The 27516-nt window shown below is 35.7% G+C and overlaps 1 protein-coding gene across 1 annotated transcript in view; it reads left to right on the forward strand.

Moving 5' to 3' along the window:
• The first annotated feature begins 497 nt into the window (after nucleotides 1-497).
• LOC148953103 (protein BCCIP homolog) overlaps nucleotides 498-27516 on the forward strand; it is a 29535-nt gene continuing 2516 nt past the window's right edge. Inside the window, exons 1-5 of the mRNA XM_089087527.1 lie at nucleotides 498-652; nucleotides 11426-11581; nucleotides 15257-15358; nucleotides 19506-19687; nucleotides 23122-23305. Of these exons, the coding sequence (XP_088943653.1) occupies nucleotides 539-652; nucleotides 11426-11581; nucleotides 15257-15358; nucleotides 19506-19687; nucleotides 23122-23305 (738 nt within the window). The 5' untranslated portion in view covers nucleotides 498-538. The remainder of the gene's footprint in view (nucleotides 653-11425; nucleotides 11582-15256; nucleotides 15359-19505; nucleotides 19688-23121; nucleotides 23306-27516) is intronic.

The raw sequence follows: 27516 nt of genomic DNA on the forward strand, positions 1-27516 counted from the left end.
GCTTCGGTTTACTCAAGAGAAAAAAAAAGCTCGGACGGCTTTTTCCCTTTTCTTTCCTTTTTCGCGCTATGAGCAAAGACCACTCAGAACAAGACAGAGAAATAAGTACTCTGTGGGACAAATTCCCATTTTATACAGTAAGTATCATTAGCGCTTTAGAAGGTTTTAAGGGGAGAGCTTGAAACTTGACAAGAGTGGAAGTGCTGCGCAAAAAAGAGAATCAGCAACGCCTAAGCAAAATCAATATTACTTTTTTGTAGTTTATGGATGGCATTAAAGCGGACTCTCGATGTTTAAAATTAAAAGATACGGAAAACTGCGCGGAGATGATCACGTGCGTATTGGCAGATATTTTCATTTTGAAAAACTTGTTGGTACCAGCGCAAGCAATGCGAAGCATCGCGAGTGGCAAATGTTTGGGAAATGACACTCTTATACGAAATTAGCCCTATTTCGCCACCCAAATTGGGACTAGAAATAACTCCTGAATGGCAACCCTGTCCAGTAAGCGTTTTAAAAAGACAGAAAGAAGATCAGCATGGGTCTCACATCAAGGAAAAAACAGAAAGCTCAAAGCGAGAGTAAAAACAATGACACCTCTGAAGAAAGCAGTGATTCAGAAATTGAATGTGAAACGCTTGATGAGAACATGGTAAAGAAAGACAGTTGTCTCTTTTCTTTTCCCTAAGGTAACAACTAACTAGCCTAGTCAATCAGCCATGATCTTGGGGTAATACCCCAAGATCCTACTTGGACAGCAAATCACCTCTTAGTCAGATAAATCACCCTAAAATCTCTGTTATACCATTTAGAAAGTGGACTGTTTCACCATTAGGTTTGTCTAATTTTCTTAATAAATTTGTGTCCTGCTTGAATATTTGAACCATAGCCTATATCATAGGCTAGTCTACAAGAAATAGGCTATTTAAAATACACAGATGATACAACATTGGAGTACAATGTTTGACACATTTGTTAAGCCTGAGCCTAAAGCTAAAGCTAAAAAAGGCTGCCTAATCTTAGACATAAGGGTAAATATTTACCAAATCATGTTATTGAGTTATGACTAAAGTGAATAGATCACTCAATGCCTTTTTTTATGCTCTTTACAAATATAATAATCATTTCTGTTGGAAATGAATTTTAGCCTCCACCCCTATATATACCAATTCAGGGTAGGATATATATTTGCTCATTAGGGGGGGGGGGGGACAGTTTAAACTTACCTTTCATTTAAGTCAGAAATAAAATTACCTTCCCCCCCTTAATTTGCAAATATACACCCTGAATTGGTATATATTGGGGTGGGGGCTAAAATTCATTTCCAACAAAAATGATTATTATAATTGTAAAGAGCATAAAAAAGGCATCAAGTGGTATATTCACTTTATTTGTAAGTCAATAATATGACTTGGTAAATATTTACTGACATAAGATCTTAAAGTTAGAACTAAAAACCTTTAAAGCTTTAAAGTTAGAACTTTAAAGTAGCCTATGTAAGTCATAGACAGGGTCTTGCATAAATATAGGCCTACTGAATCTAATATGTGTTGTGAAGCAGAGTAATTATGTGTAAATTGGCTTGGATGTCAGGATAACTATTTTAAGTAGGCTATACAAGTTCAAAAATGTTTTCTTAGATAAGAATAAGCCAATAACCCATTCCCAACTATTTAAGATCATTTGCATTATATCCAAGATTTGAAACCTACTGTTCAAATTTATGGCAGATACATTTTAATCAAAATTTTTACCTAAGATTATAAACTCTTGATTTCTTGGTATATTGCCCTGTATCTTTAAAGGCAACAAAGTTTCAATAGGTAAAATTGGGGACAGCCTAGTGTTTATGTTAATAGACTATTAAGGTAGCTAAGAAACAAACTTGCCTCTACAGTCAGGATTGCATCCTAAATCCAAATTTAACATTCATTTACATTGGAAATGAACTTTACCCCACCCCTATATAGGCTGGGATAGCCTACCAATTCAGAGCATATATTTGCACATTAAGGGGGTGAAAGTAAAGTTCATTTCTGATGCAAATTAATATTAAATTTGGATTCAGGATGCAATTCTGACTATAGTGATAAGTTTGAACTTTGCAAAACCAGCTGGTAACCTCATTTCCTACCTTAACCACAGCAGTGTTATTCTTGTACATAACACTAATCACTTTAATGTATTTGTCTGGTATACCATACAAGGATAAAACTTTTACTAAAGCTCTTCTATCAACAGAATCAAACTGTTGATAATCAAACTGCTTGCTCGTAATCTATAAAACTGAGGACCAAAGGTGTTTGAAAACTCAGGCACTTCTCAATTATTAGTCTAAGAGTGAAAATTTGGTCAACACATTCCTCTACCTTTTCTAAAACTGCACTGTTCTTCTCTTAAAACTTTGTCTACAGCATCTCTCAGTCTAAAAAGTATCATATTACTGAATGCAAATATAATCCCTGAATTGATATATATGGGGATAGGGGCAAAGTTCATTTCTGCCACAAATGTATGCTAATTTTGGATTCAATATGCAATTCAGACTATAGAGGTAAGTTCATTTCTTAGCTATCTGAATAGTCTGTTAATATAAACATTACACAAAATTAGGACTGTTGAGATAGAAACATGTTAAGAAAACAATTCTTACTTCATAATGTGCAGGAAAAGTGTAGCTTATCATTCCTAAAAGTACATCACTTATCTTAAACACCACTTTCACTGATGTGCAAATATATAGCTCAAATTATACATTTTCCATATACCCATTGTAATGTATTCTATCTTTGGGTAAAGAGTTGAATTCAATTATTTAATGGAGACCCAACACCTATAAATAAAGTGCATAAGCATAAGCAAACAACACAAAAGCAAAGCAAGCAAAGCAATTAAATCAATATATTTCACCTTCTTTCTCATGTAGAAATGGCTTCCATCACTGCCAGACTGGATGGAGGTGGATATCAACGTGACAATCAATGCTCAGGTTCATACGCGCAGGTGGTTTGGAAAGTCTACCTGAGCAAGTGACTCTTCCTGCATCTGGCGGGGCTTCAGCGCTGGTCACTGGGGGTATGACTGTATCAGTAGTTGACTGACATCATAGACTTAATGCTCTTTCCTCCTCCCCCCTGACGTTTGGCCTTTCGGCTATGGTGAAATCATCATCTTTGACTATTGACGGGGTTTCTTCATCAGTACTGCTGTTCAACTCAGCACTGGATCGATCTGCGACAGGCGTCATACTAGCTCCAACTGTCGCTGTTCCATCCGGGTAAGTATGTAGTATGGGGCACTGGGTAGCACGGCCTGCATGTAATGGGTGGGATGGTATAGGCGCTGGCTCGGCTATAACTGGTTCTGATCTGTGATGTAGGTGGCGCCTGTTTCTCCGAAGAGTACTGTCGTCTTGCAGCTGCACCAGGTAAGAGTGCTCTTGTTGTCTCAACTTCTTCTCGACTACGCCCTTGTGCCATCTACTATTTTTGTCAAATTTCACCCATACTTTCTCTCCTATGCTCAATTCTTTCAGCTCTTTGGCGTTCTTGTTGTGAGCTCTCTGCTGTCTAGCCTGAGCTTTCTCTGATTGTAAGTTTTGCCCTGGGGTCATATAATTTTTTTTAGAAAGTGTTGTAGAAACTTCAAAAAGGTCTCATTTGATTGGAAATTGAAATGACTAGGGCCCTTTTTAATAGTCAAAAGTGATTGGAGGGGAACTAACCACCGTTTCCCCAAACACATCCAATCAAAATTTTTCAATAGCTTTTTTTTCACCATAGTTGAAAGTTCTGGAAATTATGTCTTGAGGATGACAACCCCCCACAGCCCTCAGAGCAGGGGTTTTAAGCTATGCCCCGGGGGCATATAAGGTTTTATAAAAGGGGCTGTCGTAGAAGCTTCAAAAAGGGCTCATTCGATTGGAAACTGCAAGGGCACCCCTTTGATTGGAACCCCTGCAACACCCCTTCCAAGCCCACCATTTCCCCAAGCACATCAGGGCAAAGGTTGTAAGTTAAGCCCTGAGGGCACATCCAATCAAAATTTTGTTAGTCATTTTGTTTAACGTAGTTTAAAGATCTGGAAATTATGTCTTTAAGATGGCAATCCCCCCTCACACCCCTGAGGGCAAAGGTTGTAAGTTAAGCCCTGGGGGTATATAAGGTTTTTATAGAAAGCATTGTTGTAGAAACTTCAAAACGGGCTCATTCAGTTGGAAATTGAAAGGGCTAGTGCGCTTTTTAATAGAGAAAAGTAATTGAAGGACAACTAACCCCCCTCTCACACCCACCATTTCCTCAAACACATCCAATCAATATTTCGAGTTAGCCATTTTGTTTAACGTAGTTGAAAGTTCTGGAAATTATGTCTTTTAGGATGACACCCCAGCCCTCAGGGTAAGGGTTGTAAGTTATGCCCTGGGGGCATCTATGGTTTTTATAGAAAGGGCTGTCGTACAAACTTCAAAAAGGGCTCATTTGATTGGAAATTGCTAGGGCTAGTGTACCTTTTAATAGTAGAAAGTGTTCGGAGGGCAACTAACCCCCCTCTTATGTCCATCATTTCCCCAAACACAGCCAATCAAAATTTTGAGATAGCCATTTTGTTCAACGTAGTTTAAAGTTCTGCAAATTAGGTCTTTGAGGATGACACCCCCAACCCTCAGGGCAAGGGTTGTAAGTTTTGCCCTGGGTTCATATAATTTTTTTTAAAGTGTCGTAGAAACTTCAAAAAGGTCTCATTCGATTGGAAATTGAAAGGACTAGGGCCCTTTTTAATAGTCGAAAGTGATTCGAGTGCACCTAACCCCCCTCTCACGCCCATTATTTCCCCAAACACATCTTATCAAAATTTTGAGATAGCCTTTTTGTTCAACGTAGTTGAAAATTCTGAATATTATGTCTTTGAGGATGACAAACTCCCCACACTCCCCAGGGCTTGGGTTGTAAGTAATGCCCTGGGGTCATATGAGGTTTTGTAGATAGCGTTGTCGTAAAAACTTCAAAAACGGTTCATTCTATTGGAAATTGAAAGGGCTAGTGCCCTTTTTAAAAGTCGAAAGTGATTGGAGAGTAACTAACCCCCCTCTCATGCCAACCATTTCCCCAAAACATCCAATCACAATTTTGCGACAGATTTTTTCAACATAGTTGAAAGTTCTGGAAATTATGTCTTTTAGGATGACAACCCTCTACAGCCCTCAGAGCAAGGGTTGTAAGTTTTGCCCTGAGGGCATATAAGTTTTTATAAAAAAGGGCTGTCGTAGAAACTTCACAAAGGGCTCATTCGATTGGAAATTGGAAGGGCTTGTGCCTTTTTAATAGCCGAAAGTGATTGGAAGGCAACTAACACCCCTTCCAAGTCCCCCATTTCCCCAAAAATATCAGGGCAAGGGTTGTAAGTTAAGCCCTGGGGGCACATCCAATCAAAATTTTTAGATAGTGAACATAGTTTAAAGATCTGGAAATTAAGTCTTTACGGATGACAACCCCCCCCCCCCACCCCTCAGGGCAAGGGTTGTAAGTTAAGCCCTGGGGGCATGTAAGGTTTTTATAGAAAGCGCTGTTGTAGAAATTTCATAAAGGGCTCATTCAGTTGGAAATTGAAAGAGTTAGTGCCCTGTTTAATAGAGGACAGTAATTGGAGGACAACTAACACCCCTCTCACGCCCACCATTTCCACAAACACATCCAATCAAAATTTTGAGATAGCCATTTTGTTCAACGTAGTTGAAAGTTCTGGAAATTATGTCTTTTAGGATGACTACCCCCCCCCCACCCCACAGCCCTCGGGGTGAGGGTTGTAAGTTATGCCCTGGGGGCATATATGGTATTATAGAAAGGGTTGTTGTATAAACTTCAAAAACGGCACATTTGATTGGGAATTGATAGGGCTTGTGTACCTTTTAATAGTAGAAAGTGATTGGAGGGTAAATAACCCCCTCTTACGTCCATCATTTCCCCAAACACCGCCAATCAAAATTTTGAGATAACCATTTTGTTCAACGTAGTTTTAAGTTCTGGAAATTAGGTCTTTGAGGATGACACCCCCCCCCCCCCCAACTCTCAGGGCAAGGGTTGTAAGTTATGCCTGGGGTCATATAAATTTTTTTAGAAAGTGTTATAGAAACTTTTTAATAGTCGAAATTGATTGGAGGGCAACTAACCACCATTTCCCCAAACACATCCAATCAAAATTTTGAGATAGCCTTTTTGTGGGGGGTTGTCTTTGAGGATGACAACCCCCCACATCCCTCAGAGCAAGGGTTGTAAGTTATGCCCTGGGGGCATATAAGATTTTATAAAAAGGGCTGTCATAGAAACTTCAAAAAGGGCTCATTCGATTGGAAACTGCAAGGGCTTGTGCCCTTTGTAATCGTTGAAAGTGATTGGAGGGCAACTAACCCCCTCTTACGTCCATTATTTTCGCAAACACTTGTAATAAAAATTTTAAGATAGCCATTTTTTCAACGTAGTTGAAAATTCTGGAACTTGGGCCTTTGAGGATGACATCTCCCCCCAGACCTCAGGATAAAGGTTTTAAGTTATGCGTTGGGGGCATATAAGGTTTGTATAGAAAGTGTTGTTGTAGAAACTTCAAAAAGGGATTATTCGTTTGAAAATTGAAAGGGCTAGTACCCTTTTTAATAGTTGAAAGTGATTTAAGGGCAACTAACTCCCTTCTCACGCCCACCATTTCCCAAAATCATCCAATCAAAATATTGAGATAGCCATTTTGTTCAACGTAGTTTTAGGTTCTGGAAATTAGGTCTTTGAGGATGATAATCCCCCCCCCCCCCATAACCCACAGAGCAAGGGTTGCAAGCTATGCCCTTGGGGCATATAAGGTTTTTATACAAAGTGTTGTCGTAGAAACTTCAAAAAGGGCTCATTTGATTGGAAATTAAAAAGGGTAGTGGCCTTGTTAATAGTCGAAAGTGATTGGAGGGTAACTAACCCCCTTCTTACGCCCACCATCTCCCCGAACTCATTCCATAAAAATTTTGAGATAGCCATTATGATCAGTGTAGTTGAAAAGTCCGGAAATTATGTCTTTGAGGATGACAAACCCCCCACAGCCCCCAGGGTAAAGTTTGTAAGCTGTTCCCTGTGGATAGATAATGTTTGTATTGAAAGTGTTGTTGTAGAAACTTCAAAAAGGGCTCATTCAATTGGGAATTGAGAGGGCTAATGGCCTTATTAATAGTCAAAAGCGATCGGAGAGCGAATGCCACCCTCCCACATCCTTCATTTCCCCAAACACTTCCGATCAACATTTTGATATAGCCATTATATTTAACATAGTTGAAGGGTCTGGAAATTATGTCTTTGAGTATGACAACCCCCTCCCCCTCACAGCCCTCAAGATAATGGTTGTAAGTTTTGCCCTGGGGACATGTAAGGTTTTTAGAGAAAGTGTTGTTGTAAAAACTTCAAAAAGGGCTCATTCGATTGGAAATTGAGAGGGCTATTGCCCTTTTTAATAGTCGAAAGTAATCGGAGGGAGAATCACCCCCCCCCCTCCGCCCATGCTCATGATTTCCCCAAACTTTTGCGATTAACATTTTGATATGGCTATTTTGTTCAAGTTAAGCCCCTTGGGCATATAAAGTTTTTGTAGAAAGTTTGTTGTAGAAGCTTTAAAAAGGGCTCATATGATTGGAAATGGAGAGGGCTAGTGCCTGTCTTATTAGTCGAAAGTGATCGGAGGGCAAATGTCCCCCCCCCCCCCACACACACCCATAATTTCCCCAAAAACTTCCAACCAAGATTTTGAGATAGCCATTTTGTTCAATGTATTTGAAAAGTCTGGAAACTATGTCTTTGGGTAAAACAAATCCCCCCAGCCCCCAGGGCAAGGGTTGTGAGTTATGCACTGGGATAAGGTTCTTATAGAAAGCATAGTTATATAAATTTTGCAGGGGGTTCATTGGTAATCAGACCCTCTACAACTCTTTTAAAGATTCAAAGTGATCGGAGGGCAGCTACCGCCCCTCCCACACACACACACGTCGTGTTGTCCTGAACTGCATCTAATATAAATTTTTAAATAGCCATTCTATTCAAAATAGTCTAAATATCATACAACAAGGCTTTTAGGGGCTGAAACAAACCCCAGAGATTAGGGCCAAGGGTTGTAAGTGGTGCCCAGAGGGTATTTAAGATTTTTATGGAAGGGTTGGTTGTTTAGCCTTATAAGAGGCTCAGTCTTTTTCCCTTTGTAAACATAAAGCGAACAGAAATTAATTAAAAAAAAAATTTCCACAAGGTAAGTTTTTCAAAAAAAAGTAAAGAACTCCATTAAACCAAAAATGACCAAAAAAAAAATCAAATAATCTAACAAACATACAACTACCACAAATCAGTATCAATAAATAAATGAAACCCAAAACAAACAGAAATTAAAATAAATAACAGGGTCAAACTCAAAACCAGCAGAAATTAATATGAGTAGAGTTCTAAAACCCTATGCTTTTTACAAGCCAGAATATACTTTGTACTTTACTGGAAAAATTCTTTTAAATGTTATCATTTTTATAACTTTAAGAAATAAAAAACTAATTAAGATTTTAAGGGAAAAATATCAGCATATGAATATTAAACAGACAATGCACATTTTTTTTTTTTCAGTAGGCCTAAATTCATTTGAATATTTTTCAGTAAAGTACAAATTATATTTTTGGAAGTCTCTATGTAGGTCTTCCAAATAGATTTGGAAGATAATGGACAACAAGACTCAATGTTAGAAGCCTATTTTGACACAACAAGGCGTTGAAATATATGAAAAACCTTGAATTTCTCTATTAATGGGTAATGCCTGAACACTTTAAATGGAATGGGAGAACGAGTACATGGGAACCATGAATCCGCCGATTGCGTGTCATTGGTCGAATTATCAACATAAGTTTTGTAACTTATCCCAAATGATTCTATTTGCGAGTTGTTCTCTTTAATGTTAAGAATGGAACAAGTTTTGAAGATACCAAAACTATGAATAACATTCTTTACGCCACATACAAACAAGTATACCTAGATGATGGCCTTGAATTTGACAATAAACAGCTGTTTGATTCCCTAGAAGAATCAGCACTGTCCAAAATGCCTTCTGTAATGTGACTACTCTTCACACAGATTTTTTTTTTTTTGAAATCCTGCAGACCTAAAAGAGAGAAAGAAAAAAAAATGTTGCCGTTTAAGCAGAATGCTGTAGTAGCTGCCACTTTTCTTTATTTTATGAAGAAAATAAATTTATTTTATAAGCCAATATACTGTCCTTGCTGTTCTGCCAAGGGACATAAAGTTTCTTATAAAGGGTTTCGGACAAGGCGGTTCTAACGGTGTTCTTTTTGTTTTGATCTGACTCTATTTTAAGAGCTATGGGTTATTATATTTCTTAACATTGGACGTGATCGTCTCTTACTATGTTGCTAGAGGATTAGTTGGCAGAGGATTTTATTTGACAAGCATGAAAAATTCATATATCTGAAGATACTGCAGTTCAGTGTGCTTATCGCATTATTGTATCCAAGTTAAATACAATCGTAATTTAAGGTTAAATTTTTTATTTTTGTGTCGAACAATATGGCATGGACAACATTCAAACCTACAAAAATGAATAAAACTTGGAATTTCTAAATTCTAAGGAGTCAGCTGTCATTATGTATCTATTTCTGCAACGAAAACAGCTTGAAATTATAAATAATATTTTACAGGCTATCAATGATCCTGATTATATCAGCTAAAAAAGTTTTTTTTATAGATGGGCCAGGCTGTACCAGTAAAACGTTTGTGTATTAAACCTTGTATCAGATTCTGTGTTTCGTAACTCGCGGCTTATATAGGAATAGCATTGTCTTTATTACCATTTAGACTAACAACACACAAGACCTTTGGCTTGAAAATTCTGTTTTCCTCAGATTGAATTTCCTGCATAAGACCTGGTTCAAACAATGTTTTAGAATCAGCTCAAGTAGAAGTTTTCCTACTTGACAAAGCACTGATATTTCCTAAGTATAGCTTACTAAATATGGATCAGTTGTTGCAGTCCATTACAAATCCAAACTTTCATTTGGAGGGTAAATTCTAGTTGCTGGAGGTGATTCCGACAGTGTTCACCAGTTCAACTCTGAAGCAACCGCTGTGAAACACTTGAATTGTCAATAAAAAAAAGTCCTTTGCAAGTATTTCAAACAATTACGCAAAAAAAATATGCAGTTGAATCCTGAACAGGAAGCATTTGTAAAGTACATCCTGGACCTGGGAAATGGAAATCTTCCCAAAAATGACTAACGAAATCGAATTACCAGAAGATACAATGTTCAGTGGCAATTTAATTTAGGAAGTATTTGGAGAATTTCTGCCAAATCAAAATTTCAATTTAATCCATGATTGTGTTATTTTAGCTTTGATCAACAAACAAGTTAGTAAAATAAATACGAAAATTATTAATCGACTCCCAAGAGAATACAAATCTTATAAAAGTTATGATCCTGTAAAAGACAAAGAAAAGGAGGAATTGAATTCACTTCAGAATTCCTCAATTCAATTGATACTGCAGATTTACCACCTGATGACTTAAAAATAAAGAAAAATACAATACGTTATGCTTTGTGTAACTTAGATATTTCAGAAGGGATGTTTAATGGGATTCTCCCTATTGTTACTGAATTATGTAACAATATAATTAGGGCAAATATAATTGCTGGGAAAAAACAGGAAAAGAAATCCACATATCCCGAGTTGCAATGGAATAAATTTCAACTTCGATATACTGTTCAACAACATCAGTTTCCACTTCGACCTGCATTTTCCATGACTAAGCATAAGTCGCAAGGCCAAACTTCTGAATTTGTTGGCGTTGACCACTGTACTCCTGTTTTTAATCATTATCATGGTTTGTTCTCCTGTTAAATGACAATATAGCTTAAAAGTTCGGGTTCCACCTGAAAATGAACAACAAACATATAATGATGTCCGGAGGGAAGCCCTGACAACATCCAACAAAATATCTTATTGTGAGAATTATATTTCTTTTTTAAATTAGTTAAATAATGAATAATTGAGTATATGTGTGTTTATGGATTTTTCCTCGAAAGTGGTTGATGAGTTTTTTTTTTTTTTTCTTAAAACTGGCATATTGACACATCTGGCCATAAAAACGACCTAAATAGGTGACAACCCTTAATGAAGAATTCGTATTTTCTCCAGGGTGGTATAACAACGCCACAACATCAAGAAGAAGTTCATATTGTCTGCAGTTGGAAGACAAGTGACAATGGTCTCCCGGTACTATATATATATATATATATATATATATATATGCTGGCTAAATACTGTTTAAAACATCTGCTGTCTCTGAAGTTTTTTATTGTTCTGTTGCAGTTGTACACAATTCAAATGTAACCTATGCTGTCCCCCTTTTTTAGGTTGTTCCTGTAGAATTTGAAGGAAGAAATATTGAAGGTGAAGATTTTCATAGTGTTAAGAAACTACTTAGTCAGTTGTTTTTGAAGGCTCAAATTGACCTGTCCAATCTAACAGACATCATTATCAGTCAAAATTATATTGGAAGTGCGTTGAAAGTGAGTGCCCATTTACTGCTGGGCTTCAGTTTTTTATTTGTTTTTTTTTTTTTTTTTGTAAGATTGTACTACTGACAACTTATGGCAGTACTAAGCCGAGTGAGGTCAACACAGCTCCACGCTGCTCAGAGCTTTACTCTATTCTCGTGATCATTTCCCAACGTGTTTGAGGACGCCCTAGGTTTTGTTTGGCCCCTGCTGAATTGGCAAAAAATCAATTTATGATAACTCACCATCCTTCATTTGTAGAAGATGATCTATCCATATTGAAATTCTTTCATTATAGTCGTTTCGGAGCCATGCTTGGCCACTGACATTAGTATAACTTCTAGCACCATAATCTTAGTTCTTTGACATATCTTCCTATTCTGCTAAACTTCTCTCAACTAAAAAAACAAAAACATATTTTACCTTAGCTATTTTTGCTATATATCATTACTGTATTTGCATTTCTTGTTACCTAAGATTCCTTCTTCACCCATATGTAGACTATTCCTAGTTTAAGAGACTTGGTCTGGGACAGAACTTATCATTTTTTTTTCTGAAAAAAAAATCCCTTCAAATATTATTGATATTCAAAATATATTGACGTCAGGTATGGAAAATTTCCAAAGCTGCAAGTAGCAGAATTCAACAGAATTCCAAAAGCTGCCAACACTTTAGCAGCACAACTTGTGTTTTGACAGCCTTATGTAAAAATGTTATTTTCAGACAAAATCTGCCAACAAATTTGAAAACTGCCAAGTAGCATTGCTACTATTCTACTCTACTTATTGTATGGCGGATTGACATATGTCTGATCTATGGCACTCAAATTATTTATACCTATGTAATTTAAGTCGTCGAAAATTTTTGCATTTTCAATTGATAATCATGTTCCTGAAAAACAGTTAAGGCTGTTTTCCTCAGGATAAGGTCTGTAAAATAATCCTGTATAAATGAGAATGAAACTCATTCGCTTAATCCTGATTCAACAGCAGTTTTTTTCTTTCTTTTTGTTCTACAATGATATATTAAGGGATCCAGTGGAGTGGGATTGTAACATAGCAGTACTGTGTGCTCGTAAACTCCAGAATTTCAGTAACTGTTCAGTAACTGTTGCGAAAACTATAAGTAATGGCTAAAAGTAGAATTTTTGTTTAGCAAAGCCGGGAATAAAGATCCCCTAGAAAACTATACTTTCATTTAGTAGGTATATTAAATTGAATTTAAAATCTCTATCTTTCTCCTTTAGAAACTTTTAAATTGATTGAAGTTTGAGGACCCGTTTCAGTAAATTTTTCATTCCAGTTTTTATTTTGGTCTCTTTTTTTCTCTTTTTTTAAGAATCCTAGATTATAATCCATTTTCATAGTTGTTAAGTTCTGAATTTCCTGAATCTTATATAAATGTCCTTGTATTCTAAATTGGAGTCAGTTAATATTTGTCTTAAGTTGTTTAATGAACTTGACCAGCATCATTGCAGTTATCTGGTGTTTAATCTTCTGTAATTTTGCCATTTTTCATCTGAATATAATTTTTGTTGTCTCAAAGGGCAAGAATAGTTTACCAAGGAATTTGTTTGAATGGGACCAATATCAGTCTTGCCAGACACAGTCATCATAATCATTTTGTATTTAGTGTTATACCCCCACTACCCAACAAGAACAACAAAATGTAAAAATTATTATCAGTTGCCTCATAACATAAAGATAATGTAAACTAATTTTCTTATTATTAGTAGAGACTAATTATCTTGTTAAGTTTTTACTTATAAATTCTTAATCATTTATTCAAGTTTTTTTTTTTTTTTTTTTCATTTGTATGTTCCTGTTATTGAAATCTGATTACTAGTAGATGAAAGGTTTTTCCATACATAAGGTTAAGCTTCTGTTCTTACTGACTGTGGCATTTTATCTATGGGATTAGGATTTGCTTCTTTGAGAAATAATGCCCCAGAAATTTGTAGATTCTTAATCATTTCTTCAGGTTTTTTTTTATTTGTATGTTCCTTTTATTGAAATATGATTACTAGTAGTTGAAAGGTTTTTCCCTACATAAGTTTAAGCTTCTGTTCTTACTGACTGTGGCATTTTATCTATGGGATTAAGATTTGCTTCTTTGAGAAATAATGCCCCAGAAATTTGTCTCTACAGAAAGTTGATAAGCTTGTTTTGAATCCTTTCCACTGTAATTGAATTTGACAAGGCACGAAAAGAGGTAAAAAAGGTAAAGAATGCGGCATTGGACTTTACAGTCCCTACCGGCGGTGCTGATCTCCGTTTCCTGACTCTTCAGCCAGGAAGTGCATTGGGGGATTGGGTGCCAACCATCCTGTGCTTTCGCACAACCTTCCTGTTTACCTTCTTCAGATTTCTCCAGGTACCCATTTAGAGCTGAGTCGACTCTGGCTGAACTTACAGAGTCACACCACCGACCCTCGTCCCAAACCAAATAATTGGATACACTAGGATCTGAACCCTCGCCCTCTCGGACAAAACTACGGATGGAAAGAGGGAAAGGAAAAATATGCCATTTTGGAAAGTGAAACTTGAGTTTGTATTTCATAGAATGTGAGGAAAGTTGCAACCTGGTGCTCTAATGCAACGTGTTGCTTCATATACTATTAAGTCCCCAAATCACCCCTAAGGATTCTACCTCTACCCAAGATAAAGAAAATTTTTTTTGAAAATATATCATTGTTAAACTGATGATTATTATCTATTGCTTGGTTTTACTCTAAATATTTTTACTCCCACCTTGGCTGAAGGGACAGGGGTAAGAAACAGAAAAAGAGTTTATTTTAAGACTTGCATTTTTCTAGATAAGGGGGCTTTTTAACAATGTCAGGCTGTTCTGCAAGAATAAATATGGAGATATAGCTAGTGGTATCGAAACAGTGGGGTGGGAAGACACAACTCTTCCCTAAGGCTCCTTTGCTTCGTCACATTTCCCCCCTCTCCCTGATATTACCTACGGTCTTTCATAAATGTCTGTAGTAACGAAAATTGTTAGCTAATATTGTTAAACAGTTTCTGTAATAAATGAAATCGTTGTGAAGAAAATTGTCGGATAATTTGAAATGCCGAATTCAAAAACTGATGAATTGAAGCTTACCTGAATGCAGTAAAGCAGGATAGACAATCCGTGACTGCTAAAATTTGCTGCAATCAGCAAATTATTTATTAGTTTCCTACAAATATCTTTAGAGATAAGCTAGCCTATGAGGCTGTGTTGATTAAACTAATCTGAACTACTACTCTGCTTATGCTCATCTGACTTTGTCAAAAGTTATTTAAGTTTCCAACTTCTTTTTTTCAATCTCATGTTTTCTGTTTTAGCCAGATAAACACATACTGAGAATTTTAACTAACAAGTGGATGTCAGAAAACGTTTGTGATTGCACAATCTACGTGTATGGTCTAGTGATTTGTCCTGAGCTTGTATTGTGCTACTGTTCCTGTATAGGCGTTTCTAGGATAGATCTATGGTAACGCCTGTAGCACCCTCCTATAGCATAAAATCTAAAGAAGATAGCTATTGCAACAGAGCCTGACTCCAACACCCAAAGATTGGAAAAGCTGGCCGCGTAATGCAACAATATTTTTTATTGTAAAATGATTATGGTTTTGTATGAGAAATCGTTACTTTGGAGTTAATCTAAAATTATTTTTGATATCAATGCATCTTTTCTAGCAAGTTGTTCCTGATGATGAACTAAGTGACAATGATGAAGATGATGACGATGAAATGGATGTTTTTGGGGTTACGACTATTATAAATTTATCAAAGAGAAAAGTAAGTAATGAGACATTTTGTTCTGGTTGACTTGATGATGTTGTACCAAAAAGTTTCCATCTTGAAATGGTATTCTCATTTTAGCAGGGGTTTTGAATAGGCTAAGTTGGCCTATTGTAGGTTCTTTAGAATATAAATTTAATTTTGATCCATTTTGGCTGACCCATTATAGATCATTTTACATTCTAATGTTAAGTAGTTTACGTTGCAGACAAGCAATGTGAAATAGCTTGAATCCCTGTGATAATACTTACCAGAGAACGAAGGAGCGTTTATTGCTTGTTTCCAGAGGGACATGGTCCCAGGGGCAAGGGTCTCAAATTATGCAGTTAGCCTGTTCTACACAAATGCACTGTAGTAAAAGCTTATCATATCGTGTCAGGCTAAAACTGGATTCATGCATAGAATTCCAATGTTCATGATCGAAGGTACGATTTTGTACCTTCATTGAAACCTCTTCCTCCTCCTCAACCGCCAACTTTTTAGCAGACATGTTGGCCTCTTTGAAACCTCTTTGATTTTGACCTCTTTTTGAAACCTCTTCCTCCTCCTCAACCGCCAACTTTTTAGCAGACAGGTTGGCATTTTCCCATAGTTTCTACCATAATTATACAAAAATTTTCAGTTCAGCTTAAAAACTTGCTAAGTCGAAGCTACGAAATGACAAATTTCCAAAATGAAGCCTGTTTTGGTGCGGAAACAAGCTAAGATCTGGCTCAGGACAAAGATATAATTCTTGACTTGACGTGAAACGAGTCCTGACTCAATACAAAAACGAGCTAAGTCCTGATTCAGGAGATGTAAATGAGCTAACTTTTGATTCGGTGCCAAAATGAGCTAAGTCTACACTTAATGATAAAACTTTTATTTGTGTGACTTGATGTTAAGTCCTGAATAACTACAACGACGAGCTAAATTCAAGCTGCAGACTGGTTCATTGGAAAAACGAGCACAAATAATTTTTTTGTCACTTCTTGGCAAGTTACCACGTAAGTTATGTATCCCAAATCATTCTTCAAGTCCTTTTTTTTTCTGCCACACTGTTGTCTACCGCCCACTGGCTTGACTCCTTTGCTGCCCACGCTGTTGTCTGCCTCGCTGAACTTCAGTTCAAAGCTGCTCCATGGTAGCCTCTTCGTATTTTTGTGATTGGACTCTTTTATGTATCTACTGTATGGTTGGAGGTAGGCATAAAGTTAGGCTATGATCTTTTAATTTAAATAATAAAAATTGGAAAATATGAACTCGTGTCTGATAAACTAAAGTACTGAACAACAACTTTGTTCATCAGATTTAGTTTGTTTCTTCTTCTTTTTTCTAAAGTGTTATTATATTATGTTTTTCACGTTATTTCTGTTATATATTAACTATTTCATCTATTTTTTTCCTTGATAAGGGCTACTGGATGTTAAAATATTCGGACTTGTATTTGTAAACATATGTATACATTTTCACTCTCTCATTTTTTTTAAGTTTTGCCTGTTGTTATATTTTAGTGTACTTTGGACAATAAGAGGCACGTACATTGTAGTAAAATTACCACAAAAGTATAATGTATTCTTCTTTCCGGTGGTAATTCCGTTGGCACCAATTATGTATTTTGGAGACGCAATCAACTTGCTTTACGACATATATTTTAGTCTACTCTAGTTTCACTGGGGTTCCATTGTTATAAAAATAGAGTCACCCATCAAGCTGCTTGAGATCCAGTCGCCCATATCTTTGGAAAAGAAATTAAATTTTCAATGTATCAGGCGACACGCTAGCATACGCAGAAAATTTACCCGCCAAAACCTGAACGACGCACAGAAACTGTTAGTTTTGTTAATAGGGTCCACCAGTTATGGAACCTCTTGCCATATGACCTTGTTTGCTCTGAAAATTTGTCGTCTTTTAAGGAAGGTGTTGTAGGTACACCGTTTTACTCAGCACAGTATATTGATACATTTTCCTAGAAGTTTTTTGTCTGATTAGAAGTATTTCTGACGTTTAAATTCGTAATAAGACAGTGAAAAATAAACACTTTTTAATAAAAGAATAATAATAAATTCGAATATTTGGGGTTCGAAAAAGAATTTGGTATAAGGTATTGGTTTAAATGGAGCTGAAGGTTAATATCGATTAAATCCAATTTGTAATTGTTGAATAAAAAAAAATAAAAACAGGCTAAAACCATATATATTTATGATTGTAAAAAAGATCAAGAAATTATGCATAATCAGCCTCATATAACTTTGAATTTGAAAGGCCAAGATATAAAATAAACTTCGGAAGAGGTCAACGAGGTTGTGCCAGATTAGCAATGCAAAAAGATGTATTTTTTTTGTGCATAATAATTACTTATCCTGTACTTAGTTTTAACCTATGGCATACGCTATATTTTTTTTTAATAAAAAGACTGTCTCCTCTTGAAAGAATTCCACACCAGAAAATAATTTGGATGTGCAATATATGTATAGCAGACATTTTGCTTTGTTACGTTGTTATTTGTGCTTTATTTCTTTACCATTGGATTTTGTTTAAATGTAAGTTTTCTTTTTGTTGTTTGTTGTTGTTTTTTGTATAGTGTTTGTTGGTTTTCTTTATGTTTTTCGTTTAGGTGAGTTTTTTCTTTTTTTTTTTTTTTTTTTTTTTTTTTTTTTGTTGATAAAGGCTTCAGGATGTGAAGCCAAAAGATTTTGTCTTTTATTGTCATTTTTGTGTGAGTTTTTTTTTTCACTGTCATATTAAAAAAATATTATCCGTTATTAATATGTTTTGGTTTCAATTATAAATGGGTATGCAGTGTGGTCTAAGAAATTATTTAGACGTAACAGCCCCAAATAAACATATATGACCATTAGCCTAACATCGAAGATCTCTGAAATTTATGCTAGTAGTACCAGGGGCTTTATAAATATAGCCTTTTCTATCGTATAACATTGCATTATGGCTCCTAAACTCTATAAGGACTTGTTAAGATAAGATAGGGAAGAGTTTGAGTATATTCATTGGGCAGCTATCAAATTTTATGGGGTCTGAAAGGTATACTTCAATAGATCCATAAGAACCTTGAGCTTTGGCCAGCTCCTTATGTAGTGCAATGGAAAGAAGGGATCCAACCTCTTGGAATCATTCCTATGCTTCACAGAATTCTATGACACTAAAAGTTTGACTCTGGAGTCCACAAATTTCGTGCAGCAAAGAGAACAAGTCAAAGCTTCTTCTCCAGCTGTATCCTCAACTCAATCGGACTATAGTGTCTTTTTTCCGTCAATCGAGTTAAAGCATCGCTTGTGTCCATAATCCTATTCACGTCCGTAAGAACTCAATGACTAAAGATTTAAATTTTATTTGTCACAATTGTGTTTTTGTCTAAATAGTCGTCAATTTCTGTATGCAGAGTTTTTTTTTTATGAATTTGCCGACAAGGTAGCACTTGAACTAGCATATTTTCCTGTCCATTGATATCTGTTTATCCAAAAGGTACAGAAATATCTTTAGCGCCGCGTTGATGGCTATTAAAGACCTATGAAAGAAAGAATTTATTAAAGCTTTAGAGATCATTATAACTTACCTTTCTCTTTTTTTTAAAATGTTCCTTTTAGTCATGTTATTACACTTTAGGGTTGTACTTGAGGTTATCTTACTGATTGAATAGCGTAAATACGGATACATCTCAACTTTCATTTTCAAGTTTTCTTGTGACATTTAAGTATCTTGCTATTTGTGTTCAGGCTATTTCTTGTAACTAAAGTCCTAACAAAATTCTAGAAGAAATAGAAAAAAAATGACTTGATTCCTGATTGAAACGTTTCATACAGACGCGGACAAGGAACGTTGCCCTACCTAAAACAAATATCAGACTTGTTTGGTCAGTTTTCAGTTGTTTTGTCTAATTCTTGTGTAATTTACCTGACTTATGTATTGCGTGTTCCCCATTCAACCCCCCCCCCCCACGAAATATGTTCCTATTTAGTACCTGGTATCATCAAAGTTGTTTTTTTGTGACGGCTGAGAAAAGGTTCACATATATGAGATAATTAAGTATATTCGATAATTTTACTCTTGAAAACATGATGAAAACACATCTTGAATGTTACTTAACCCTGCCAGAGTTCTGTCGTAATCTCTTTTTTCTTGTTTATTTATGACAGTTTTATTTCAGGACAAAAAGTCTATTGAGCAGCTTGTTAACTTTGCATTTCTGAAATCTGGAGAAAACCCGTCCACTAAAAAGATACTCGAGGAGTTAGTTGGTAATCCCAGTACTTCTTTGGGTTTTCTTATCAATGAAAGATTTATTAATCTTCCCCCTCAGGTTTCTGTTCCTCTCTTTGAGAGTTTAAGGTAAGCTTTTATTTTCTGTAGTAGCCTATCCAGTGATTTTTAAAAGCAAATGTAGCCTAAAGTAAGATTTATAGGAACTACCGAATTTCCCAAAACAGCAAAAAAATTAATGTGGTTAAAGACTTTAACCCATTTTATAACTTCACACTTTCAGAGGGCATAGTGCTGTGGTATATCCGCGTGTATGGAGTCGATAAATAAGATAAATGGTTATTAAATAAGATAAAAAAGGAAGAAGGAAAAAAATAGTTAACAAAATGACAAAACCAAACGAGGGTATTTCTTAGCAAGTGATAAAAGAATGCAAACAAAGCAGATATTTTGGTAAAGACCTCCAAAATGCCGTCCTCATTGGAAAAAGAAAACACTAACCTTCAGAAGTGACCTGCTCCAAAGCAATTCCTGTCTAACAGGCTTTTGCCTTTTCTATGCTACTGAAGTAGTTTTTTTTTTTTTTTTTTATCTTTTTCAAAAGGATAAAAAAAACAAGTCATAAAAGCATGAATGTATGAAATTTTGCGTCAGTCATTCTCAAACCAGATTGTTGTGACATTGCAAAAAAAAATTCTTCCTCTTCTTATTGCCAATTTTATCTTAAAATCCAATTCCATTTTTAAATTTGGAAAGTTCAACAATAATTAAAACCAGACAATCGGACTGTCAATGATATATGAAGTAAATGAATAGCGGCATATCAGACACTTTGAAGTACCTGGCGCCGTGAATATTGGAATGAAAATATATATATATATATATATATATATATATATATATATATATATATATATATATATATATATATATATATATATATATATATATATATATAGGAGAGTCACTTAACTCCTTCTTAACTCATCTAAACACTTTGGACTCTAACCTTCAGTTCACTTTAGAACTAGAACATAACCACAAACTTCCTTTCCTAGATGTTTTAATTTTCAATAAGTCTCCTGGCCTTGAATTTTCTATTTATAGAAAGCCTACGCATAACGATAGGTATTTGCATTTTTCCTCCAACCACTCTCCCTGCATAAAAAGAGGAGTTGTTATTTCTTTGGTTGACCGAGTAATAAGAATATGCTCAGAGCCTCACATAGACTCAGAATTGAACTATATTAAGGACATCTTATTTTGCAAGGGCTACCCTATAAAATTACTTGAGACCATTATAGACAGAAGACGAAAAAAGGCAGGGGTGAGTGCATCAGGTCCACAAGCCCCAACAGATACCGTCCCATTGGTGGATGATAAGAAACTTTTCACTGTTCTACCCTACATTCCAAAATTGAGTGACAAATTGAAAAGAATCCTTAAAAAACATAAACTTAGCGTCGCCTTTAAAAATTCAAATATTACACAGAACTTTTTTAACAACGGCAAAGATAAAACCAGCCTCATTCTGGGTAGTGGTGTTTATAGAATTCCTTGTTCTTGTGGCTGTTTTTATGTTGGTAGAACCCAACATCAATTGGGGGAGAGGTTATCTGAGCACAAGTCCTCAATCGACAAGGCAATGACGTTACGCCAACGGCCTGAGGTTTTTGATTCCGCCTTGGCGCAACATGTGTACGAGAATCCACACCATTTCATTTTGTTTGACGAGGCCTCTATCGTTGCCCCCGTCAAAGGTCTCACGCAAGTTTTCAGGGAGGCAGTTGAAATAAAAAAGCACATTCACCAAAAAGTAGCTCTCAATAGAGACACTGGAGAAATTTTTCTAAGTCCCATTTATGACAAAATTATTAATTCTGAATGTTTTTACATACATCCACAAAGTTAGATTGTGCAATCGAATAGAGTCTCCGATTACAATCAAACTGGAAATCGATCAACCTTTAAAAGTGCTTTAAGCAAAATGAAATTCTGAAATGCCATTTAGACTTGTGTTTTTTATTCAGTTACCCTTTCACCCTTACTAGGAAAGGGTCGTCCAATTTTAGTTTGGTGGTTTTATTTTAAGGTTTGGTTTGTATACTTTTTTCAGTTTTATTCTGCACTGAGGACGGTCAAGCGGAGGTCTTGACCGAAATATTTGCATAATTTTTCAATATTTTCACTAGCTGTTAATTGTTCTCGTTTTTTTCCTTTCTTCGCGATTTTTCGTTTATATATATATATATATATATATATATATATATATATATATATATATATATATATATATATATATATATATATATATATATATATAATATTGAGTTGTAATTTATTAATAAGCGAAACGATAATTGATTTAGAGTGCTACGAAGTTTTACAGAAACGATAGAAATTAGAAATTATTTAAAAGGGGACTAGGATAAATATGGACGAGTAGAAGATTAGGTCCCATTTATAATAGTTTAATTAAAACCAGGCAAAAGACTTTATGCCTCTATTACTGAAGAAGATAAGGAAATTCTGCATTTCAACACTAAGCAAGTTTGAACATCATTAATAATGACCAAAATGAAATAAACTTTGGGTAAAATCAAAGAAATGAATATAAAGACGACAAACGGGTCTATGGCCAGTAAATGAAAGCGAAGAGAAACAACAAAAATCCAACGAATTCTTCGCCCGTACATAACAGGGCGTCTTCAGCGTACAAAAAAACAAACTAGAAATTAAACTAAAAAATATATATAAAACTACAATAGATTAAAATAAAATATATAAATACAATTATTTATATTTACAATTTATAGCTACCTTCATCAAACCGCGAAAAGAACTGACTTGAGTTACTTTCGTGGTTTGATGAAGGTAACTGCAAATTGTAAATGTAAGTAATTGTATATTATATATTTTATTTTAATCTATTTTAGCTTTATATATATTTTTTAGTTTTAGTTCCTAGTTTGTTTTGTTTTGTTTTTTTCGCTGAAGACGCCGTGTCATATACGGGCTAAATTGGTTTGATTTTTGTTGTTTCTCCCCGCTTTTTTTTACTGGCCATAGACCCGTTTGTCGTTTTTATATTCATTTCTTTGTTTTTGTCATGGCTGGTCAGTTCGGCATTAGATTTTTTTAAATTTTGGGTAAACCTAACAAGCTTCTGCTTGATTAGCAAAAACAAAGGTATATTTCGTGGTACGAGGATTCGTCCTTTACTTGCTCTAAAAGTTTTATGTGAATCAAGAAAACTAATTTTTGTCCGATTTTAGATTATAACAAATCGATACAACCCAATTTTGTTATAAATATTTCTCCTCTTTCGCTCGTCTAACCTAAAAAGTGTATATGCCTAAAAAGATTCATAAGAAAAATTCAAAAAAAAAATCATCAAGAAGAAACAGTCCATTGTCAATATTGTGAAAAAGGTGTCTGATGGTCTATCAGAGCCTATGTATCATATGTATGGTCTGTGGTACCGTAAGATGAATACTACGGAATTTTGATGGGTCCATTATTCATATTACTGTGATTTGTATATTGTTTTATTTTTCTTGGAGGAAAGAGGTAGAAGTTGCTTCCAAAAAAGTTGAAAGGAAGAGATTCAGTGAATTTTCGCATGTTCTGATGATTAGCAAGATCCATAAGCCAATTGACAGTAAGAAATTGCAGAAGAAAAAGGCCAAAAAACAAGATATACCTGAGCTGCTGTGGACTAATTATGAAGAAGAAATTTTCTTTGAGGTAAGATTGCCTCTTAAATTTCGTATTATCATAATACTGTTAACTTATTATAGCTTAGTTAGGCGTATAAAGTTTCTAGCCCATGTAGGGAAGAGTGTACCTGGGATATCACCAAGGGGTCTGAAACACAAAAGGGTATCATTTATTACTTCTTTTTTTGTGGTCCTTTAGACTGGTCTTTGAGAGGTTCCCCTGCCCTTATGTGTAGACATGATAATATGTAACATTTTCTAATCATAGGCAGCGCGCTAGTGCTGCCTAAGTAAAGAATGATGTGGGCACAATGTGTTGTTTTTTTTTTGTTTTTTTTTGTTGTTTTTTTTCTCCAGACCCGGGCACTTCGTATCGAAGGAGTTGTTGTAGAAATTTCGAAAAGGGCTCATTCGATTCAAACTCATTCGATAAATAACCGAGTCAAACTCAAAACGAGCAGAAATTAACATAAGTTTGGCGCAAAACTCCTATGCCTTCCCTAGGCCCGAACAAAATTTGCACTTTACTGAAAAAATACAAATAAGTGTGCATTGTCAGTTTAATATACATATACTGATATTTAGTAATCAAAGTATTAATATTATTTGATTTACTAAAGTTATAAAATTAAAAACATTTATATGTCTATACGTGCTGGACCACACACTTACACCACTGTCCATTCGGAGAGGCCCTAATTTTCAGGGGAGCTCATATTCGTGAACAATCAGAAGCAAAGGATTCCACATGAGTTTTTTTTAGCAATACGCCAGACAAAGACAGGGAAGATATGGAAAACGATGATGGAAATATATCCCAAGCTACTACCCGAATACTGGAAACAGACGATGAAGACGGGGGCCATTTTCCCTCCAGTAACTTTTGATTTTTAGAGGCACTAGAACCTTATTAATGCTGTGTAGTAATGTTTTATATCAGTGAAGTGCAAATTATGTTCTGGTCTTAAGAAGGCATGGGGGTTGTCAGCCATACTTACGTTAAATTCTGCTCGTTTTGAGTTTGACTTAGTTATTTATTGTAATTTCTGTTCGTTTCGGGTTTCATTTTTATATTGATGGTGATTTAAGGAAGTTTTACGCTTGGAATATTATTTGACTTTATTTATGCTCATTTTTGCTTTAATGGAGTTCTTCAGTTTTCTTTGAAAAATTTGTTTTCAGACAGAAGTCTTTTAAATTAATTTCTGTTTGTTTTTATCGACAGTCTTCTTAGTGGACAGTCTTTTTCAGAAAATAATATTTTAAAACTTTTTTTTTTCTATTAGAATCCATAGTTTGGCTTAGTATTTATATGTTTGGAAAAAAAAATTTATCAATTTTTAACAACACAAATCCTTATGAAAATCTTGACACAGATAGTATTGTTTAATTTAGTTGTATACCTTCTCAAGTTGACCTGAAAATAAAACTTAATACCGTTCCCAGAAAATTGTATCTATACTCTGTGACAACCTGGATACACTTACACTCTTTTGATTTAGTTAAATCATAAGAGCAGAAGTAGTAATTATAGTAGCTCAAAGTTTCAACTTAATACTCTCAGTTGTTCTTGGGATATTGCTGAGATGTTTGTGGCAACCAGCATACACACAGTGCCTTTTGATTTACATTTGAAGCAACATCTAGTTTTAAAGCATAATGGGTATATTGCATAACCGTGGGGGTCGACATATCCAATATCATTAGAGACATAGTTACTGGACTGTTCAACTATGCTTAACAAAATGGCTATCTCAAAATTCTGATGGGACTTGTTTGGAAAATTAGTGGGCTTGGGAAGAGGGCTACTTGCCGTGCAATTACTTTTGACTCTTCTCAAGGGCACTAGACCTTTTCTATGTTATTATTATCTACGATAGTGTTGCACTGCTTATAATATTGCTTATATGCCCATTTGAAAACCTGCATGCATATAGTTTTTTGTTTAATTGAAACTCCCCTTAAGCGTTCCCTGAAAGTTTGATCTTAATACCCTTAGTGTCATTAATTACAGGAATCACAGTACTAATATTAATAGTATACCTTAAGTGCCTTCTAGCTTTTTCAAAATCTGCTACAACTTACCCTGAAAAGGCCAACTTAAAAATGTGAACTGTTCTTGAGATATAGCTATGTCACGCTTTTAACAATCTGAATACTGTAGTTTCTTTTGATTTAGTCTAACATCCGCCTAAATATTCCTTGAAAGCCTAAATATTCAATATCCCCCTCAAAATACGCGAAAAGTTTTAGTACCAGTAGTATGATGATGGATGTGGGGGCGGGGCTGGTTACCCCCCCCCCTCCATTCACTTTTGTCTCTTAAAAAGGGCACTGGAGCTGTCAATTACAGTAATAAACTTATATACCCCCGGGGCCTAATCTACAGGGGGTGGGGGCAGGGCATTATATACCCCCTTGCCCAAAGGCTCTCTTTTTGTTCTTGAGATTTTCTTCTTTTTTTTTCTTTCTCTATTTTTTCAAGCCCTCTCAAAGCCTCTACAGATGTGATTACTTCGGCTTCCCAAGCAATTCTCTGCCTACCAGATGTCCCGGGTGCTGAGGCATCAAGAGAAGGGCAGCGTACTGAGTCCAAGAGAAGTTCTTCAAATGATATATCATGCGCATGAATCTTTTTTGGACTAACCAATATCGAAATAGTAATCTGATTAGTTGCAGTATGCACTATGGTTTTCGCTCTTGTTAAATTCCGAGTCTCTGATAACTTTGTCTCAACGTATTGTTTTAACTTGCCTGGATCAAACTTCGACTTGTCACTCATGTTACAGTTGATACGTGCTGGAATAGCGGAATCGTAAATTCCTGTCGTTTAAGATGATTTTTTAGTCAGTGAAGGGGTACGGCAAGTCTCCCAGATCTGACATAAAATTTTCACGAGTCCTTCTTTTGGTAAGATGTCACCTGGGTGTGCTCGTTGCCAGTTCACAAGCTTCTGTGTATAGGATGATTTCAGCCCTTTGCAAATAACCCTGTCAAAGGGCTGCAGAACATGAAATGCATGGGCTGGCATCTTGAGGATGATAACACTCTTCGGAAGCGAGCTCCACAAGTGCCAATAATAAATGGGAGCCATAGCTGTCAAGAATAAGAAGTGTTTTTTCTTTCACCTGAGGCAGGAAATCATCTTTAAACCAGTTATTGAAGAATTCCACTCTCTTCCATCATTTCTTAGTAGCTGAAACATATGCATCTGGATGGTCTTTAACGGGTAGCGATGAACTCCAAGTGTTTTTCTTCGAGAAGATTACCAGTAGTGGCAGTTTATCTGATGTACTAATAAATACTGGAACAGGTGTGTTATCACGCCCATTGCCACCAGTTCGCCGCTTTACTGGTGATCCTTGTGCACCAACAATTTTAAGGCTATCAGGATTGCAGCAAAACGAAGTTTTGTCCAAGATGTACCAACATTCTGGTTTGTCTAAGATGCCAAGCTCTTCTGCGTTTTTTTGTAGCAGCTCATAAAATCCTAGAATGATGAAAGGGTCTGCTTATTGCACAACCCTCAGGGTTTTCAGGTCGCTCAGGCTCCTTAAGCGAGAGGTTGTTTCTTTTCTTAGACCCAAATCACCAGTCTTCACCTGGCCGATTCTTTTTGAAATGAGTGCTGATTTTGTTTTCACGGATATATTTTTTCACTTCGTCTAGGAACTGTTGATTGGTAAGCCCCATGCCCCACTTTTCCATCACCTTCAGCAAAATTACCCTACTCTGCTCAACATAATTGGGTAGCTCCACAGGTTTTCTGATAGTAACAGCGGGCAAGTCAGGGAAATATTTTTGATTTTTTGTCTGATAAATTAGTAAGTTGTAAATTATGTATAGTGTGTATTGCTAATATTGTAAATAGTTGACAAATACACTGAAATCTAGGCTAGAATTACCAAAACCTAGCCACTTGTATACATTGGGTAAGCCCGACCCCCCTGTCGGAATTTACCCTTAACGGGGTAAGTCTGACATGGATTTACCCTAAACTGAAGGTTTTCTGGGGTAAGTCCTACACCCCTTGTATCTCCTGAGTGGTTTGAGAATAAAATAGTAATAAATAACAGTAATTACTTAAACTATCCCACTAACTTATCAGCTATTTAGAGTCATTTTATCATCTTTCTTTTTTTCTGAACTATCACTTAAAATTTGCTACCTACCTCGTGGCCAACAAAAAGTACGGAAGGAATTGAAAATGGCGGAGATATTGAACACTGTTGTCAAGTA

The sequence above is a fragment of the Artemia sp. Qi Xiang Cuo genome, chromosome 4 (genome assembly GCF_049724085.1).
Source record: "Artemia sp. Qi Xiang Cuo chromosome 4, ASM4972408v1, whole genome shotgun sequence".
NCBI lineage: Eukaryota > Metazoa > Arthropoda > Branchiopoda > Anostraca > Artemiidae > Artemia > Artemia sp. Qi Xiang Cuo.